General features: G+C 41.7%; 1 protein-coding gene across 7 annotated transcripts in view; it reads left to right on the plus strand.

Moving 5' to 3' along the window:
* The window catches only part of sorcs2 (sortilin-related VPS10 domain containing receptor 2), a 288,796-nt gene that overhangs the window by 250,848 nt on the left and 18,056 nt on the right, over positions 1-19,892 (plus strand). For all 7 annotated transcript variants that reach the window (XM_070992922.1, XM_070992917.1, XM_070992916.1 and 4 more), the window contains exons 9-13: positions 6,534-6,713; positions 10,612-10,758; positions 13,083-13,185; positions 15,729-15,805; positions 16,053-16,144. In XM_070992922.1, the coding sequence (XP_070849023.1) occupies positions 6,534-6,713; positions 10,612-10,758; positions 13,083-13,185; positions 15,729-15,805; positions 16,053-16,144 (599 nt within the window). The remainder of the gene's footprint in view (positions 1-6,533; positions 6,714-10,611; positions 10,759-13,082; positions 13,186-15,728; positions 15,806-16,052; positions 16,145-19,892) is intronic.

The following is a 19,892-nucleotide window of genomic DNA, read 5'->3' on the forward strand; positions in this document are numbered from 1 at the left end:
CGTGTTGCGAAATGATAGCTCTACCAAGAAGGTAATTTGGAAATATGCCTATAATCACTGGGAGGATTGATCTTATCTTCAAGAGGGTATGTTGAAGGAAGTTGAATGGAGCCAGAAGCCAGTGAAGTCTTTCTGAAAGGTAAAATGTGTGGGCTGACAGAATCAAAGACCTCTTTACAAAATTCAGTGTGAATAATGTCCAACGGGCATGATGAGGATTTAAATGATTAATGGGATCTGTTAGAGTGTGAAAGGAAATGAGCTCAATGCTGCTGAGAGAGGGTGAGCACACTGAAGAGGCTATTATGTCACAGTCGACTGCCGGGGGAAATCTGGCATCAGATGTTGTCCATTCTTTTAATGAAATGGGCAAGACACTCCTCACACCACTCAGTACCAAGCCTCAGTAATGTTGCAGGAATAAGGGGGCGATGATGTAGTTTAATCTATTTAAAAGGAACCGGAAAATGGTTGTATGTAGGCTTCCAACAGAAGCGTGACAAATGAAATAAGTAAGACTCTTTTGCAAACCCCCGTCTCATGTTAAGAAAGTTATAGTTCTGCTGTGTGGCATGAAACATGGTACACAATGTACATGGGAATTCAAAAGTAGAAAGATCTAAGAACAGGTACATGGCTGGAACCAAGCTTCGAGTCTCGACCCTTCTAACTGACTGGATGCTGTGATGGTGGGAGCTGTCCCAAACCAGATTAAAATGTCCATCAATTGGATGACCAATGAAGGGCAGCAGTCATTCACCAGTGTGCAGCTGGCAAATTCAGCCAAAGTTTACAGGAAATGATGGACTGCATGCAGGATTGTTCTGAAATCTTCCATGAGTCGTCTGGATTCTAGGAACTTGATAAATCCTGTGTGGATAAGTGAAGTGGATTTAAAATTCAGGCTCTGGGGTAGCAACGGGTTTCTGATTTGGAAAGGATTTATAGGGTGGAGTATGGATGAGCCCCCAGGAATGACAGGATGAGGTGCACCATTTTTATATCTGCCTGGGAATGAGGGGACCTGTAGCAATGATCATAGAGCCCATTGAAAGGATGAACAGGCGATGAGGAGGAGGATTTCCAACACCTAGTACTGGCTGGCAAGAAGAATTTCTTCTCAGTATCAGCTAAAATCCCTTTTTCACGACACATTTATGTACCAGAAGCATCTTTCTCATGGGAAGTAGCCAGTTTATCACAAGCAACGTGAAATAACTGTTAGCTACACACAGAGTTAGCAGTTTATCTGTTAAATCTATAGCTAAACTGATGCAGTGCGATACAACAGCAATGCAATAAATCACCAACATGAGAGTCAGAATGTTCTGATTGAGGTGCTGATATTTGTGTTATTTTGATGGCTGTAGTTTGTAGCCCTGTTGAATTGTATTATACTGACAGTTCTGTATTTTCTTTACCCTAGTGGACATAAATTGTTATAAAACAGGGGTAGCTAAACTGGACTAATTTAGTGGCTGAGAGGCTGCACTTAATTAAATTGAGGCCACTCACAGATGAAATCTCATCATAATCTACCGAGCCGGCAGACGTACTCATCAGTGTTTTTGCCAATAGTCACATGGCCGCTGCATTCTGGCCTTTGACATCTCACTTGACCAATTCGAATCTTCTATGTCATGTCCACAGCCAACAGTAAATGTAACCCACAAGAGTCCACACTGAACGAAAGTGCCTCGTTCCCTTCTTTCATGTAAAGATCGAGCCAATTGCTATAATAGTGCAGATGACTGCTGCTTCCTATAGCCAATGAAATTCCGAAAGCAAGTTCAGTGGGTAATTTACAGCCAAATCAAGGAACTCAGTCCAAATAGGAATATTACACAGGGTTTGATATGATATGAATTAAATGGTCTAAATATAAGGATATATAGTTAAATATATGTAGAGATAACCGAAATATAAATATGTATGACCAAAATATAGATTGCGTGAATATAAACTTAGATATTTATGTAGATAAATGGACTTATTTTGGAGAAAGCCTCGCTTTACTGTAAGAAAAGTGTCAAATTTTCTTTGTCAGTGGTATTGTTATCAGTTTTTATTGAACTTGGAGTCGGCTAAGACATCCCTTTGTGTTTCCTAGATAATAAGACGCAGATCTTCAGGCCTCTATTTGCAAAACAATATTGAGGCAGAAATAAAAACCTTCTACCTCATTGTGTTCAAAACTCTTTTCCTCAATGCCAGTAGCACTCACAGCACATGCATGCATGTGTGTGTGTGATTGAGTGTCTAAGAGGCAAATTTTAAAGTTCTTTGGATAAAAATGCTATACAGATATGTTCGTTGCTCGTGTTGTGTTGGCATATTGTCCACAGTTCCCGGCCGTATGAGTTTTGGAAAATCATAGTTAGATGTAAACAAGCACAGTAGTTTGAGGGGAAAGTAGCTATAAATAACAACACTTAAACACAATATAAATCACAATGAATACCAAAGATGGATGATAAACTGTTATACATAACAGGAAGTAAAGGGCTAAGTTGATTAATAGCCAGTCTCCCAAACACATTGTATACATGCAGGTGCATATGCCATTTCCTTGAACATTTCAGCACATTTAATAATGTCATCAATAAAACACAGTCTATTAAAAAGTAATCCAAGATTCTCAGAAACATACTGTGGAGTGCTGCAACATCTGTTTCACCTTTTCACTTCATGCTTCCTTGGGTTCACCTTCACCCTCCGCTCTGCTGTGGCAGCTCCTGTGTCTTCTTTCATTCTCTCTGGCTTTCATACTACAGTGTGGGTTTTTGCTACTGTGTGTATTTTACAGCTGACTAATCACACCACTTATTTTCACTCCTTCTTGTGGTCTGTTCCTGCCCTACATAAAGCTCTTGCATTTTTGGGGATGTGCATGGCGTGTCTCTGCACCCAGACAGTTTCCATTCAAATGTAAACTGAGCTTTAGCCTTCACTACATCATTATTTCTTTCTGTCTTTGCCTTTCTCGTGTCATTAACACCATACTGAGTTTTGGTCAAGGGAAGTTTGAAATAGCCACATGTAGGTTGTTGTTGCGTCTGGTGGCTCTTGTAGCTTCGAGGACTCTGGATCTCTGATACCAGCCGTGGCCCTTGTCTCTGGGGTGACTTGCCCTGCTGGTGATGACAGAGATGGATGGAAGATGTTTGTTTCAGCGGGCACTCAGTGATTTAGCACCAATAGGAGGGACAGTGGTAGAGCCCTTCTCATGCTACATTTAGCTCCTTCAGATATGGTAAAAACCCAGCTCAAATACCATTGACTCCAGTCATGGACCAGAGAACACAGGTATCCTTTTGCACAGCAATCTTTCTTTGTTTCCTGCATTCTCCTCCATTTTGGCTCTGTATTTTTGTTGCTGGCACCAGTTTGTTAACCAGTTAAAGGTGGACTGGGATCCAGTTCAAGGCAAAGTGGACTGTTTGATGATGGTGCCACATTTTCCACTAGACTATTCCAACCATTGTGCTCCTTTTTCCCTTTTTAACTCATACCATCTGTGCACTTACACCCTTACAACTGGTGGTGGTTACTGTTGTTGAAAGTATTGTAAGTTTCTAAAATTCAATATTGATTTCAGTCTCTTAGAACAGTTCTATAGTTTCCAGACTTTGGTTACTGAAAGAAAACTCGTGCTTCCTTTGAAGATTCCTCACAAGCACCAGTTTGACAAACTGCCTCAGTTGTATTCACACACTGAAACAGTGTTACATAACTATTCTACATGCTGTAGCTTATAAAGGCAGGCTCTCCATCTTTTCTCATCTCAACCAAATCCATCAAGTTCCTGTTTTCAAACATCAGCTCACAGAATGCGTAGAAAAGCTTCTTTCAGCTTCCATTCACTGTAATCCCGTTCAGTACTGGATTCACATATTTCAAACAGAAAAGAAGAGTGTTCAAACATGTCGCTCAGCTGCTGTGTTTGATCAGTGAATTTAAGGTGTGAACTGCAGGCTTAGGAGCAGGCACGTGACAGGCAGACGGGACTTACAGTAAGTTGTGGGGGGAGGCGTCATGTAGTTACAGAAATACCATGTCATCCGCAAGTCCTTACATTTCCAATACCAAACTTTCGTGGATGGTGCTTCCTTCCAAAATCTTCCCACTGAGTTCAAAGATTTTAAAGGGAATGTAACACATGAGGCAAACGTTAAACATTAGGCTGTAGATTAAAAAGATGTCAGGCATTACATCTAATGCATGTTCTTTTATCACATATCAAAAAGCCAACACAGCCCACAGCACATTCAGCTTCAGCCACGCTGTGATCAGCTCATTCACCGGCCAGTATGAAGTCCTCACAAACTCAACATCACAATGCATTGAAGCCATATATTTGGAGCCACTTTTGGCAGGATGAAATCTTTTGTTTATTCCTTCCAAAACCATCACAAATGACTAAAGTAAGCACTGCAGTGACAAATACATTGGGTTTCCTTTGCTGCTTGACAATAAAGGCACCCGTGTTTCATCAGTGTGATGCAACATTACAATGCTGCACCGCTTTTGCCTGTGCTCCTAACAGACAGCCATGAGGTTTGCATTTGGACAAACAACAAATGCTGTTTTTCTTGTGAGGACTGAAATTGTCAAACACACTTTTCAGCCTTTTTTTTCTCATTTTCTTCAGATTGGTCTTCCAACCAAGGACTCTGATCCAACCCTTGGCCATGACTTGTGAAAAGCTGATGAAATAGAAGAAAATAGAAAATCAGTGAAAATACAGCATCCAAATGTAATGGGTTTACACAGGTTCAGTCAGTGTTGTCTGCATGTATTTTCGTCTTCACCTCAATGCATCTTCTGTAGCGTAGGATTATGTTCTGTCTACGCTGGTGGGTGGAGGGCTGGCTCTCAACGTTCAAAGGCAGCAGGAGTTGAAGTTTGCACACTTCTCAGCGCCAGCTCCTCTTCAAGCTGTCAACCATAAACTCAGGCTACAGTGCAGTGCTTCAAGGGGACAGAAGAAGAGGCAGGAAAGGTAGATTAGGGAGAGATGCAAGGTAAAGTAAGTGAAGTGAAGTATTCATGTTTTAACTCCAACAAAGTGCTGTCAGTATGGCTTTGCACGATTGTTTCCTCCTTCACAGGCAGTATTGTGTGGTAATGTCTTATACAGAAATGACAATTCTGCCTGTAACGGCATAACAAGTGACTTACCTACATGATACTCTACTAATATTGTATTATAGAGTGATTGGTTTGTTGGTTGTTGGCAGGTTGATTCTCTGACATGTTTCAAAGTTAGACTGACCTGTTGGTTGTCATCGCTCTGACTTAGTTCCTTAAGAGACACTGTAAGAGTGGTTCCTCTGTGCGAAAGCCGCCTTGGTAATTTGCACAATGCTGTCAAAGTGACTAAGAAGCTCTATGTATGAATTTAAAGATCAGAGATTGGATAAAGGAATAGGAGATGAAGGAGGATGCACATTGCCTTTACAGACATAGTAATCTTCCATACCTGAACTTTTGTGCTGATGCATAAGCTACTTCCTGCTTTGGATCTGAATATTAAACAAATTCAATGCAAAGAGTGAGGTGCAAAATTGTCCAATATGCCCAAGTAACCTTAACCCAAACCTTAACCCTTTATAGGGATAGTGGGCTGAGAAATCAACCAGTTTATGTCCCAGCTGTACCTGTACTTAAGTGAACATGCATCCATACAACTTTGTTCCCTTTTTCACTTTTGGCATTCTTGTCTTCCTGCCAAGAACACATCGCTTGCTGGGTGACTCAAACAGTACATCTTTGAATATGAATATTAGTGCACAGCTTTCAATGCTGTCATTACTCTGAGCCACAACCATAAATCCAAGGGTAATTGAGCTCTTGTGTTTTTTCTCAGCAAGATGGCAGAGAGTCAGTGATTAGAGACACACCTTCTTGGGCACTTTCCCCTGCGCTCTGATGGCTTTATCTTCAAATGTTATGTTAATGTAATCACTAGCACAGAGAAAGTGCTGAGTTGGTCTTTGCACCATCATTACAGTCGAACATGAGTGATGAAGCCATTTGCATTGGAGGCTCACAAGCTTTGACAAGAACACCTAACAAGTTTTCTAAGCTGCCAAAAACAGTTTTCTGATGGGTAGAGGGTTCCTTTATCTCCTCCAGTTTGGTTCTGTGACTCTGTAGTTCTGTATTTGCCGGATTATGTTCTCTGGCTCGCGGTGAGTGACTGTCAAACTTTTCTTTGAATCAGACTGATGCGTATACTGCTTTATCTCTTTTTTCCCCACGTCATAACTTGCGGTTTTTATTTACTTACCCTTTACCCTTCATATTTTCCACTCTTTAGTGATCTCTCTGAACTCTGTGAGCTTTCTCTATTGTATCATCTGTTTTGATATTTATATATAGACTTCTTTTTTCCGTTTCATCAGTTTCATTTGCTTCTCTTGCCTCCACTGTTCATTTATTCCCACTGATTTAGAAAATGCTGACTGTCCCGTTTTGACCCCCACTTCTCCTTCTTTCTCATCCCTCCATCCCTCCATCTCTGCGCCCAGGATGTTCAGATAGTGAGCACGGACGAGAAGCAAGTCTTCCTCGCCCTCCAGGAGTGGTACCAGTCAGACACGTATAACCTGTACCAGTCGGACCCCCAGGGCGTCTACTACTCCATCGTCCTGGAAAATGTTCGCAGCACCAAGCAGCCTGAGGAGAATGTCCTCATCGACATACTTGAGGTGAGATGGGATGAAGGAGTGAGGACAACGTTTATAGCAATGGACACATGGAGTACAATGCAACAAAAGATACATGGATTTCATGAATGAAACAAGCAGGGTCTCAATAAAGGCTCCGACTTTTTTTTTTTTCCAATGAAGCATTTCTGTTTCCTGTGCTGAGTGTGCCGTATCATTATTACACCTGCAGCACTCAATGAGCACAGTCAGGGCTCAGTGAGTTTGAGTGTGTGTGAGAGAGAAACAGAGAGGGGGAGTGTGTGTGTGTTGGTTAGTGCAAGTGTTGGTTATACACCAGTGTGTGCGCATGTGTATGTGCGTATGCTTGTGCATGCATGTTGTTTGGTGTTGCACATGTTGGTTATAAGCAGGGGGATGCCTGCGAGAAACTGTAGCGGGTCAAGTATGTTCTGTTTTTGAAATGCTGTTTCAGCTAGACAGCAGGTTTATTTAAAGGAGCAGTCTGAAAGGAGCAAGCTGACCAGCTAAAAGCCAGACGCCTCACAATCATAAATAACAGCCTAGTTTGCACCTGAGCAGCTAACTTTCACACAACTTCTACAAAGCCGGTTTCTTCATCACACAACCTGTGTTTCTCATCAGATAAGATAAAATCTAATCTGAAATTATTTTGACTAAAATGATCGAAAGCTTTTAGCTTTGGCTGGACTGGATTGACTGAGTCTGATCTAATCTGATGACTAAAAAAAAAACACTGAAATGAAAAATGCTCAGACTTTCAGTCAACCAAACTTGACTGAAAGAAAACAGGATGAGGTTGACTAAATAAGATAAAACAAACAAGGACATTTAACACAGGACAAGACTGAATAAAAACCAGCTGACAAACTTAAAATGAGTCATTACATCATAAAAAGGATCCATTTAATGGTGCTTGAAGGATAAAGCTCGTGCTATTCTTGATTTATCTTTTTGTCAGCCAATCCTGTGTAAAGACCAAAGCCAATAGTTGGGTTAGTCTTAGTTAGTTAGTCTCTATCTGACTTTCCTGTCCTGTCTGTGGCACTCAACCACTAACCCACTGGTTCCTGCTGAAGAAGTAAAGCTTCAGTGACAAATTAAAAAAGTCCCAGTCATTTCCCACAACAGCTGGGCACTGTAGTTTTGAACAAATGTCACTCCAACAGGAGGAAATAGTGCATTTGTTGGGGACTATTTTCAGTTTCTGATTAGTCCTCCAAGTATTTCCAGCAGCAGGATGTTGTATGTTAATAGAAACTGCAGTGTGTGTGTTACTGATACTGACTGAGCATGTCATTTGTCAAATATTATCTGCGGCATACATTTAAACACTGTTGGCTGTGTGTTTGTTTGTAGTCATGCTAAAAATATGTAGCTGTCTTTTATAGTGCGACACTGCTATGAAACTGGTTAAAGTAGCAGCTCTTCAGAGAACACAGTGTTTCCGCCTGTGGTTCTGAGTGAGTTGTAAGAAGAGATGACAAAGGAAAGGAGTAGTTTCATCATTTCATCCATGCAGATCCATTCATCCAGCCATCTTCCAGTGCTTATTAGGGCACGGCTTATGGTGGCAACAAAGGCTCACCTGGGCTGGATGGCACGTGTAGCCCCCTCCAACATGAGGAGGCATCCGAATCAGATGCCTGAACAACCTCAACTGGTTCCTTTCAGTGCAGTGGAGCAGCTGCTCTGAACTCACAGCAGAAATAGCATCAGACTCGTTGTCCCGTCCATAAGCCCAGAACCCTAACCCTAACCCAGGCGCCGTCGGAAGGAAACTCACCTCACTGTCTGCACTCTCACAATTTTAGTAACAAATCAAAAGTCGTGGTGGATGTGAGGGTTGAAACATGCACTTTCATGACAGCAGGTGATCCTTTCAATCTAATGCTCCGTCTTTCACACATCACTTCACTCATCAGCAAGAGCAACCAAAAAAAAGAAGAAAATCATTCATGAGGGTTTCTGTCACAAATTCTGTCAGCTGCTCATGACTTCAGGCCAGACTTCAAACCCTTGGAGCTGCGTAAAGTATAACTGCCCTTCAGAGTGTCAGAAGAAAATGACACACTGACAACCTATGTTCTCATAAAATTGCTATTCCTGCCAATTCAGTTTGCGATGTTAATGGGGTCAGATTATCCACTCAGTTCTCAATAATTCTTGAAACACTGGGTTCTTGATTTGAGCAATCATTGAGAATGAGGACTAACCATTATGTGTGGCAAACGTAATACTATCTCAGTAATGTTGGCTGAGGTTGTATAACTCTATAAACCGATTATAGTAGTATTATATTATATTATAGTATTACAGTAAGTCTTTACTTTGGAAGTAATGCTAAGTTACTAGATAGTAAGATAGTTTATCTGTTTGGAAAGTCTTAAAAAGAAAATAAAAAGACACCACCCTCCAATCAAGTGCAGAGTGAGGCTCAAACTGCAGCTCTGTGCACACCACTTTGGGATGTGGAGAAACCCAAAGCTTGTCAGGCCTGTTGTGCCCAGTTACGGTTGCTAAGCCGTGCTTCGTGATGGGACAATCACTGCTTGGGGCAGGGATTTAGCAGACAGCCAGTTGTGCCGCAGACACGACGATTATGTGTCCGAAAAAAAGCAGATACAAGCATGTTCTTCGTCCTCCTAAATGGATGGAAAATGAATGCATTCAGCCTCTGATGTCTTCTTAACTAAATGCAGTCCTGCATTAATTATGAAGACTGTTGAAGATCTCCGCCTGATCTGCCTTCCTTCCATTCTGTATGTTCAAGCAGTCGAGCTATTGTTTGTCCCTGTGCGTTTTGGCAAGGTCTCTAGATAAATGGGTGCAGAGGACATGAAATGTAGAGGAGGAGGAAGGAAAGAGGAAGTGTTGGAAGGAAAAGAAGAGGCGGTGAACCATGGAGGCAAAGGCCTTCACTGCAGAGCTCATTTCCTCCTCTTCTCTCATCCCTCGCTCCAGGCTGCACCCTCATCACGTCGCTGTAGATAGAGATAGAGAGGCGAACAACATACAGGGCATGGACAAAGACTTGAGGCAGCAGGAGAAAAAAAAAGGAAGATGTTGAACAGAGGTGAAGAGATGACGTGTGGAAAGAAAGGAGAGAAGCCAGAAGTCCAGAGAGAATACAAGCAGGCTCATGCGCTTTGATTTAAACAATTACCTTGTTTCATTCTATAAACATCAATGCTACATAATAGATAGCAAGGGGAGCTGGGGGAGTCTGCGGATGGAGACATGTCTGACATGCTGCCTGACTCTGTTTAAATGTCTTTCTGCACAGCCTTCATCGTCCCGCTGTTAAATGTTTCAACTTAAGAGCCTGTAGCTATCAACCTCACAGCCACAAAAACCATGCAGTGTGTATTGATTTCAGGGAATTAAACTTTTACAGCCCTGTAGTTTCTGTGTCAGTGGTTTCCTTTAAGCCTTTAATGTAACGCACGCATCAGTTTCAACCACTGCTGACAGTTAAAGAGCGCGTTCTCCTATGTTCTGCTATCATTCTCGATGTAGCTGCGGAGTTCACAGTAGAGTTACAATCCAGCGAAAGCAGTTTTGTGTTTGGACTCGTTATATGAATCCTACCCACACGTAGCTTCACTACATTCTCCCTTCAGCCCATATTCTGTGCCTCCGTCAGGAAAATTACAATTTGAACAACCAGTTACTGAATTGCATTGAGAGAATGGAACTTTTTACAGAAGAGGACAGACATAGAGGTTTTACTGCTGCAGTCTCACTCAGCCTGGTATGACCAGTGGCTTAATGAGCTAATGTTAGCAAACTTTAGATAAGTATTTCTGTGTAACTGACATTACTGAGTCAGTTCACTGACTTTACAAACATTATTAAGTCAGAGGTTCAGATTGTTCTTGGTTAACCCTAGCTGTTGTAAATCCACTCTGTTTCCCAGGTCCGTGGAATCAAAGGAGTCTTCCTGGCCAATCAGAAGATCGATGGCAAAGTGACGACGCTCATCACCTATAACAAAGGACGCGACTGGGAACCCTTGCTCCCACCTGCTACTGACATGAACGGCAAGCCGGTCAGCTGCAAAGCGGTAAACACTGACCCAGGAGACCCTCTGTTCACCCCACCCTGTTGAAATGCTGAATTTGTGGCTTTAATATGAATGCGTTTGCAATTGAAATGTCCACAATGGGATGTAAAAAAAAAAAAATGCAAACAGATGAAAGAGTTAAGTATCATAAAATATTACCTGGTTCACAGTAAGGTGCAAATCCAAATATACACAATGTCAAAAATATAAACAGGTTAACGGTAAGAATCGTAGATATGTATGAGAAGTGGCATATAGCTATGTATGCACAATATCAAATCTTAAGTACAGATTAGTGCATATACTTGCATATACTCTCAAAATGTCCAACTATTCCTGTAAGCAGCTCCTTGTCTCTGTGCTACAGTTGCCTCACTTTGGTCAGTTCAGACTCAACACACTATAAAACATTAAGAAATCGCTATATTTTACCATAACGGCTAGTTAGCAAGATTACTAGTGCACCATGTCATGTTATATGACCAATTTAGGACTATAAATGCATACATCCATTGCGCTTCAGCATTTCAACGTGTCACCACATGCTCATATCGAGGACACATTGATATTGAGCCACTACATTATCACAGAGTGCTGAGCTAAACATCCCACCTCTCATGAAATACCAAAGTAACACAGCTATTACCGATCCCTTTAGATATACATGAACTATGGGGGCATTTTCTTGTTATCTCAGAATCTTTTGTCTCAAAGCAGACAAAGAGTAAAGTTAAAGCCTCAAAGTCCCGCATCAACACATCACTTTGCTAATGCTAAGCTAACCTAGCTTGTTACTGCTATCCAAGGTTACTATTATAGTGGCTTTAAAATAGAAAGCAAACTTCTCAAAACTGTTGCTTGGGCAAAAGCTGCACACACTAGATACTGCTACTGCTGGCCAATATGTTCAAACTTTGTATCTGTACTCAGTCAAAATTAGGACCTGTCAAGCAGGTAGTTCAGAATGTGAACACAAAGTTCGAGAAGGAATGATGAATGTTGTACTTTGAGGAATGTGTGTGAGATGCCGGCCTGGCCCTTCCATTCATCTTGTCAAAGTTGCCACTGCAGGGCTAGACGGCGAAAAGCAATGAGTCAATTGCAGTCTGTTATCCATACATCACACCTCACAGGGAGGGTGAGTCTGCTCCTTTATTTGAACCATCACTCCACTCAGCTGACAGATTTGAAGGGAGACACGGATATCATCTTGAGACTTGTTTACCATGACTGACACACACACACACACACACACGCACACACGGCTGTTCGCTCCTATATTGACCTCTTCTTCTCTTTGGCCTCACCCATACTTCAACATAATGACCTTGCAAAGAAAATCAGCTCTGCTAGATTCACATCTTGATGCCTAGCGGGAAGAGGGACAGCGTCACACACCTCACCTCGCTGACATTACAAGTCACCAAGCTAGACAAAGCCAGATACTAGATGTACTATCTACTGCATCAGCTTAACACTGTCAGCTGTATCCACCTTACCACCTGACAGAGACTGGCTGAGAGTAATGACCTCAGAAGCAGTTTATCATAATGTCTGAATGATTAATGCCTACAGTCTGCATTTAATACAGTGTTGGAAAGTAGTGTATAAAGCAGAGAAGACAGCTATTTAGAGTTCCCCTTGAAATGAGAGTGCCGTGGCTGTGAATACACAAAGAACACAGATAATATGAACTGCTAACAGCTGAGAAAAACTCATCTGAACACACTGATGCTCTAAAACACATATATGGTCTTGTCAAAAAGCAGGGCCCGACATGATTACTGACTGTCCTACTGCAACAAGTGTCATTTTGGTTCTCAGACACATTGTCATAAAAAAATCCCTGCTTGTATAAGTGGAATAATCTGCATACTTCAGTGCTATTTATGACAAAGCATCATACCGCGCGTGGCGGAATAGACTGTCTTCAGCTCTGCCTTTTGAGGTTTAAAGCCACGAGATCCCGAGTCAGCTCTGCTCTGACAAATGTTTGCATCGTCCCATTCTCTCCTTTGAAATGAGCTGGCTTCCATTAAAGATCTCTCCCCTATGTTAGGCTCGATTAACGGCGCTGAATCCCCACACTGAGCTGCATTTGCAGCCGGATTATCAGGTATCTGCGTGGTAAGACTCATCAAACATGACTGAGTGTGAGTGTCTTCACTTCACCTACCACTGAAGTGTTATTTTCTTGTATTAGAACTCATTGTCACAGATCCTCCGTGAAACCTCCTGTTAGATGGCGGATCAGTGTATGTACTGTGGGAGAATGACACTTTTATCCTCACATGAAATTCTCTCTACGCATTTTGGTTCTGCAGCCGGACTGTCACCTCCACCTCCACCTGCGCTGGGCAGACAACCCCTACGTGTCAGGGACCGTCCACACTAAAGACTCTGCTCCAGGTCTCATCATGGGCGCTGGTGAGTCTCCAGAGCAAACAGTGACTTTTTATTTATTTCTATTTACTCACTTCTTGACTGTGTGACCTTCTCTCCACCTGACATTTATGAATTGTTTTTGTTAATTGGTGCAATCAGTGTTTCTGGCCCAAACACTGTGTGGAACTGTCTTTGCAAGTGCAGAAACTGAGATGCAACTTTCAGCTCGGCTGAGTTTTGAAAGATGATATTTCACCAGAAACATCAAATAAACATTTCAGATTTGATATGGCTAAACCCATCCGATTTTAATGGAAGCAACATCTTTTCTGCTCATGTTTTATTTAGTTGAATACTTGATTCGTCTTGAATGGAGCTGTCAAATACAATCAATAGGCATTAATAACTAAATATCTGTGTGATGCATGCTAATGGAAATCTGCTAAAATGCCACCAAAGCCACTGATGCCAAGTGTTTCTTTTTTTAAAGAAACTGTGTGTGTGTTTTGCCAGTAATGTCACACTTCAAGTGTTAAAGGGACAAACACATTAAAATCCAGGTGTAAATGCAGTGTGGATAGTAAGATCCATTAACTAAACCACTTCTGGAAGTGCTCAAACACACATTGACCAATTTAAAGTATGTATATGCAAAAAAGCACCTGAGAGGCTTGAGGGAATGGATGCGCTTGTTTGGTGGGGCCAGCAATTGCATAGGGTGGCCATCACTGAGTCAGGATTTCCTTCAGCGCGATGAATTATTCCAGACCAGCAGACACTTTGGAACAATTTTACTGTGTCTGATTCTAGCAGCTCTGCTGGAGCAACATTACACTCCTTCACAAATTCTTAGCTCTAAGCTCGATCACCACAAAACCTGCGTTACATCATCTCTGTCAGAATGTGGTCTTGTGAAAGCTGCTTGCTGGGCATCCAAACTGAACTTTATCCAAACGCATTTGTCCTTGCAGTTGATCCAGTTTCCAGCTTTAAAGGGTCTTGAGATGAACCTTTTTCATTGCTGTCAGCTCATCCTCACAAGCTAATTAAGGCCCACTGGCTTGCCTTTATACTTAAACAACATTTCTCTTGGAGAGCATGACACTCAGCATCTACCTTTGCTTTGGTGACAGTCAGCATGATGCATTGACAGGATATCAACCCGCTATGTGGGTGCTGAGTTCAGGGACCACTTAAACGAATGTGTTAGTCTACTATTTTATGTAATTTCCTTTGTCACTGAAAAAAGTAATTGCTTTTTTTTATTATTACGAAGTGCCTCGCGGGCCTGATCAAATGGTCTCACAGGCCCAGAGGCCAGAAGTTCCCCACCTCTGCTGTACAATAACACTCCAATTATGGCTGTACTAAAAAGTGTCACTCCTCCAGAGACAAACTTCCATTTACCCAGAAAAGAGCTTTGACACAAGCAGTCCTCTCTGTCTGTGTGGTGGTGAAGGGAAAGCACGCTGCCTCGTGCCTGGGCACTCGAACACATCGAGAATTCCACTGAACTGCCAGCAATTTTTATTTATTGAATACTTCACCGTGTTTGTTTGTGTGTACTCTAGACAGATAGCAAAAAATAAATAAATAAGCATAAAAACAGAAATCCTGAAAGGGATAAGCTGTCTGTGTCTCTTCATAAGATAGGGAAAATAAGCTATCTAGGTCATGCCTTGCATCTCTGTCTCCTACAGAAGCCCAGTTCTGCCAGAAAAAGAGAAAAAAAAAACACACCAGATACTCGGAATGACAAAAATAAAAATACTCATGGTAATTTGAGAGATATTAAGTCAAAAATGTTCAATAGAAAGTCAAAATGAGGAGTTTTTAAAACAGGAATTTCCAAGTTCAGTTTACTTTTGAGGACTCCTACTGAGTCTGTGAAAACAGTGCTATAATGCCTTTTGTGGCTTTAGAGGGTCTGTTTAGTGTGTTTTTGAGCAGTTAAAGGGGGCAGGGGGCACCCAAGTAGAAGCTTAGCATTAAAAGTCAAAATGCAGGCCTAATTGAGACATATATTAAAAGTCTAAATTAGTTGTTTGTGAGTCAGTATTTCAATTTTCTGTGTGACTCTGAACGTTCTGACTTTACTTTTTCATAATTTTGTCTAAGCAAGTCTTTTTTTTTTGATTACTGTCCCATAATTATGACTCATGTATTTCTTTTACTTAAAAAGTCAGTATTTTGACTTGTTATGTCAGACTTATGTCCATGGATATGTGATTGTTTCTGACAGTTAAGAATTAAGCAAAAAATACCCACCTTGTCTGAAATGATCAGATAAAGAAAACCCTTCCTTCCTGTTATATTTCACATAATTCCGCAATTTTCTAGGTTTTCTTTCTCTTCTAAGGCCCATTCCCATTTGGTAAATCGTTAAAAAAGAAAAGTAAAGGGTGAAAAAGTCCTAAGGGGACATCCTCAACCCACGTATGCGACGTCCTCTCTGTTTTGGTAATTCACCATCGAGTCTCTCACATCTTTCTGTGAACTTCTCGCTCTTTGAATCTGTTGTTGTTGCATGCCTCATGTGAGCCTCCCTGCCTTATGAAATTTTAAATTCCTCAACTTTCCTTCAGGTAACCTTGGCTCCAAGCTAGTAGAGTATAAGGAAGAGATGTACATCACGTCAGACTGTGGGAAGACATGGAGACAGGTACATCATGTCCTCCCTTGCTTCTTCTCCGTCTCTGTACTCCCACGTCTTTTTCCGCTGTTCCCCTCGTAACCTTCTCCACACTTTGCCTCTGCTCTAATGAAAGTTACAAAATCTCACAACTTTACACCAAAGTATGGCTTGAACCGTTTCAATGTTACTTTTTCCAAGAACACCTTGAAAATCCTTTACTTTTTTCATCATTTGGAAATTTCACACCCAAACTTTCTGTGTTATTTCTTTCGAGGTTTTTGAGGAGGAGCATCACATTCTGTACCTGGACCACGGCGGGGTCATTGTTGCCATCAAGGACACCTCTATTCCTCTCAAGATACTCAAGTAAGATTGCTGTTATGTCACCATGTAGTGAAATAACAGATGGTTGATTAACTGTTTATTCTAGACTTAATCAGTGCTTGTGGATCATCTTTTAAAAGCCATTGGCAGTCATTCAATCCATAAAGCTTTATTTGTACTGCACGTTTCATACAGGTGAGTGCAATTCAAAGTGCTTGAAGTTGAACGTGCCTGACAAAATAGCAAGACAGATGAACAACAACAAACGAATGAACAAGACAAACCAAAAGTTGGGCAACATAATCAGACAGCAAGTATGTCTATGTGGGTGCAGCTCTTTTGGGTTTGTGTGTGCAGCACAAAGTGCAGCATTGCTGGATGAAGTGGAATATAAATCAGTGAGTGTGGTGATTAATAAATACTCTCTCAACCAGTCACATCACTGGTCTTATTGCTTTGAAACAGCTGAGCATATCACAGTGAAGCATGCTAGAGGACAACAGATAGTTCAATACACAGAGAGAGAACTTCTCCATGACTGCGTCACAAGTTATTTCAGTCATAACTCAGTATGTACAGCGATGCATTTCAAGAATAAAACATGAAACACCACTTTTGCTAAAAAGCTACAAAGGGGGCCCAAAATATCAGCGCATGAAGTGTCATGCACAGGCCTCAAAGCGCCACATCAGCTGAGCACATCCCATTTATTTTTACAGCACAAAGATCAGTGAATCCCCCAGTCCAGCACTGTACCCTTCAAAATCATTTAAGATCATCCCCCTCTCTCCCCACAGCTCATGCTGACAATTTCAAGCTCAGCAAGATGTTATCTCATCAACCTTAATAAATAAGGATGAAATAATGAGAAACCATAGATAAGGGAGTACTCAGAAAAACATTTATCACAGACCTAAATCAAATGACCTTTTAGATGGGCCCTCATCTGTCTCTCGGTGAAAGGCAGCGCAGCGTTGTCCTTCACATTTTCCCTCCTTCACAGCTTAGCTAAATCAATAACCCCAAAGGCTCTGGCAGCGTGGTGGAAAACATCTCATAAAGAGCCACAGAGAGCTGTGAAAGCTTGAGAAAGTGTTCTGTAAGAAAAGACAACTTCTTAAAAGCGAAATGAGCATTTTTACCACTTCATTACACAAACTGATCGTAATGTTATCACCTCATCGGGTGCAGAGTTGTGGCTTCCAGAACTCTCCCTGGCCTGCGTTCCAATTTGGAGGCAGAAACGCTCGTCTTGCTGGAGTTTCATGACCCCCCGATAACTCTTTCTTCCTCAGCTGCTCCATAATAAAGATGGGTGTAATGTGTGAGAGCAACACATTTCAGCTGTGAAGATGTAAAAGCATTGTTTTCAAGGCAAAAAAAAAAACTAATGACGGAACGGCAATGTTATTGCAGTATTTTTCACACTGATTTATTACATTTTCAGTGCGTGTCTCTGTTGGACACCTGCTCTAATTACCTGGTTTACTCGTCTCTTTTGTAGAACTGGAACTTTATTGTTATACTGGCGTTCTGTTAGAGCACAGACTTTTGTAATAGGGGATGTCTTATGTCAGTCTTTCAGCCCCAACTGCTCTCCAACACATCGCTAAAACATTTAATAGACATATTTAATAGACATAAATTGCATATCCATTCAGACACATTTCACCTGATGTCGACAACATATTTCTTTTAAGTCTTCTTCGTCAAAACGTGCACTGCGCTGTAAACAGACACACCAACTGCTCTTTTTATGCTGCATGTCTTTTGCTTTTTGTTTTTTGGGCATTGTCTTTATTTGACAGATGACAGGACATGAGGACAGAGAGAGTTGGGGAAGGAAAAGCAATAAATGTCCCTGGCCGCGGTCAAAATGGGGATTTTGTGATTCAGGACCTTAAACCCATGTGCCACAATGGCATCCCTTTCTATTCCATTTTGGACAAAGTAGCTGCAGAGACGTTTTTGAATGGAACTCTTGGACCTGTATTGTCTGGCAGTAGGGATGCTTTCCTTTCTTGCAATTTATTTTCAGTTTATATACATTTAATGTTACCCCCCCCCCCCCCCCCAAAAAAAAAAAAATGTATATAACACAAATATTAGACCCAGACAGCAATTAACCATACAATCAGACTAACAGATGAAAATAGACAAAAAAACAACACACTGATCATAATCCATCCATTTTCTAACTACAGAAACAATGAAATGTTAATGAACATGTGCTGTTTACTCTTTGGGGGATCGCTCGGTTCCCAAAGTTTGCAAAGACTTTTAATGTTATTTCAGCATAGTCCTCTTCAATAAAATCTATACCAGAAAAGAAAATCCCATTCATGTCTCATTGGAGAATGTGTGTGAGCCTTTCCAATGGGGGAAGTTGTGGAACATAATAAAGCCAACTTGAAACAGATGGCTTGACGTTGTCTAGCCAGCGCTATAAAATCAATAACCGAGCATGGTACCATCGAACACTAAGGCTTCTCTGATATCGGTGTCATTCAAGTAAGGCATGATGTAGGAATAAAATGCATTGTAGAGAATTAAGCTCAATAGAACAACATATTATGATGATACTTGGTGACCAATTTCAACCCAACATGCATGAATTTCCATACAGAGCAAATGTGCCTACATGCTGCTTGATGGGAACATTCTCAGTCATCCAGGTCATGGTTGTCCAAGGATGTTTGAGTCAAGGGTAACCTGATTTGTTGTAGAAATTTAAAACATCCCATCCATCCATTTTTTATACCGCCTATCCCTTTCGGGGTTGGGGGGGGGGGGGCTGGAGCCTATCCCAGCTATCAATGTGCGAGAGGCGGGGTACACCCTGAACCAGGTCGCCAGTCGATCGCAGGGCAACACACAAGACAAACAACCATTCACACTCACACTCACACTCACACCTAAGGACAATTTTAGAGTCACCATTTAACCTAATGAGCATGTTTGTGGTCTGTGGGAGGTAGCCAGAGTACCCAGAGAGAACCCACACATGCACGGGAAGAACATGCAAACTTCACACAGAAAGGACCCGCCCGGGGATCGAACTGGCAACCTTCTTGCTGTGAGGCACGCACACTACCTGCTGCGCCACTGTGCAGCCCAACTTGAAACATTTCACCTCCCATTCAAGGGACTACATCATGTATGTATGACAGTCGTTAAGGCTGTCACGAGGCAACAAACGTGACTAGTCGTTAATTCTGCTGGGGAGGGATGAAAGGACTTTGTAGGTGGTGGGTGAGGGACCGTCAGAGCATTAAGAGGTGTATCTATTTACACAGTAATTGTCTTTGGTGTCCTCTCCTTTAGGGGGTTATATTACCAAACGGACTCAGCCCATGCAGTGCGAATCATGCACGTGTGTCCTGGGTTGCTGTCCACACCTACCTCCAATCATGGGTGTGGTCAAAGCCTCAGGAGACTTCGACCCATAGAAGGCAGGACAGCAATGTCTTTTTTTTCTTCACACTAGATCTAAGTTGGAGTTCTAGTCTTTAAGGATAAGAGCTTTTAATGAGTCTGTGCGCCCTAGTTTAACCTCCCGGACAGAAATGAGCAGAGCTGACAGTGAAAAAGAAAGGAAAGGAAGGCCAGAGATAGAGAAATACAGCAATAGACAGAGAGAGATTGAGGACATGGCAAGCTGTAACGAGAAGAGTTTAGAGGAGAGTCAGTACTTGTCTCTGTGAAGAACCCTTCTCTCTGATACGCTCCTTCACCATGTCAAGTCCTCAGAATTTACACACTCCCGATACTCCAAAAAATCTGTCCACAT

Source organism: Chaetodon trifascialis, chromosome 23 (assembly GCF_039877785.1).
Source record: "Chaetodon trifascialis isolate fChaTrf1 chromosome 23, fChaTrf1.hap1, whole genome shotgun sequence".
Lineage (NCBI taxonomy): Eukaryota > Metazoa > Chordata > Actinopteri > Chaetodontiformes > Chaetodontidae > Chaetodon > Chaetodon trifascialis.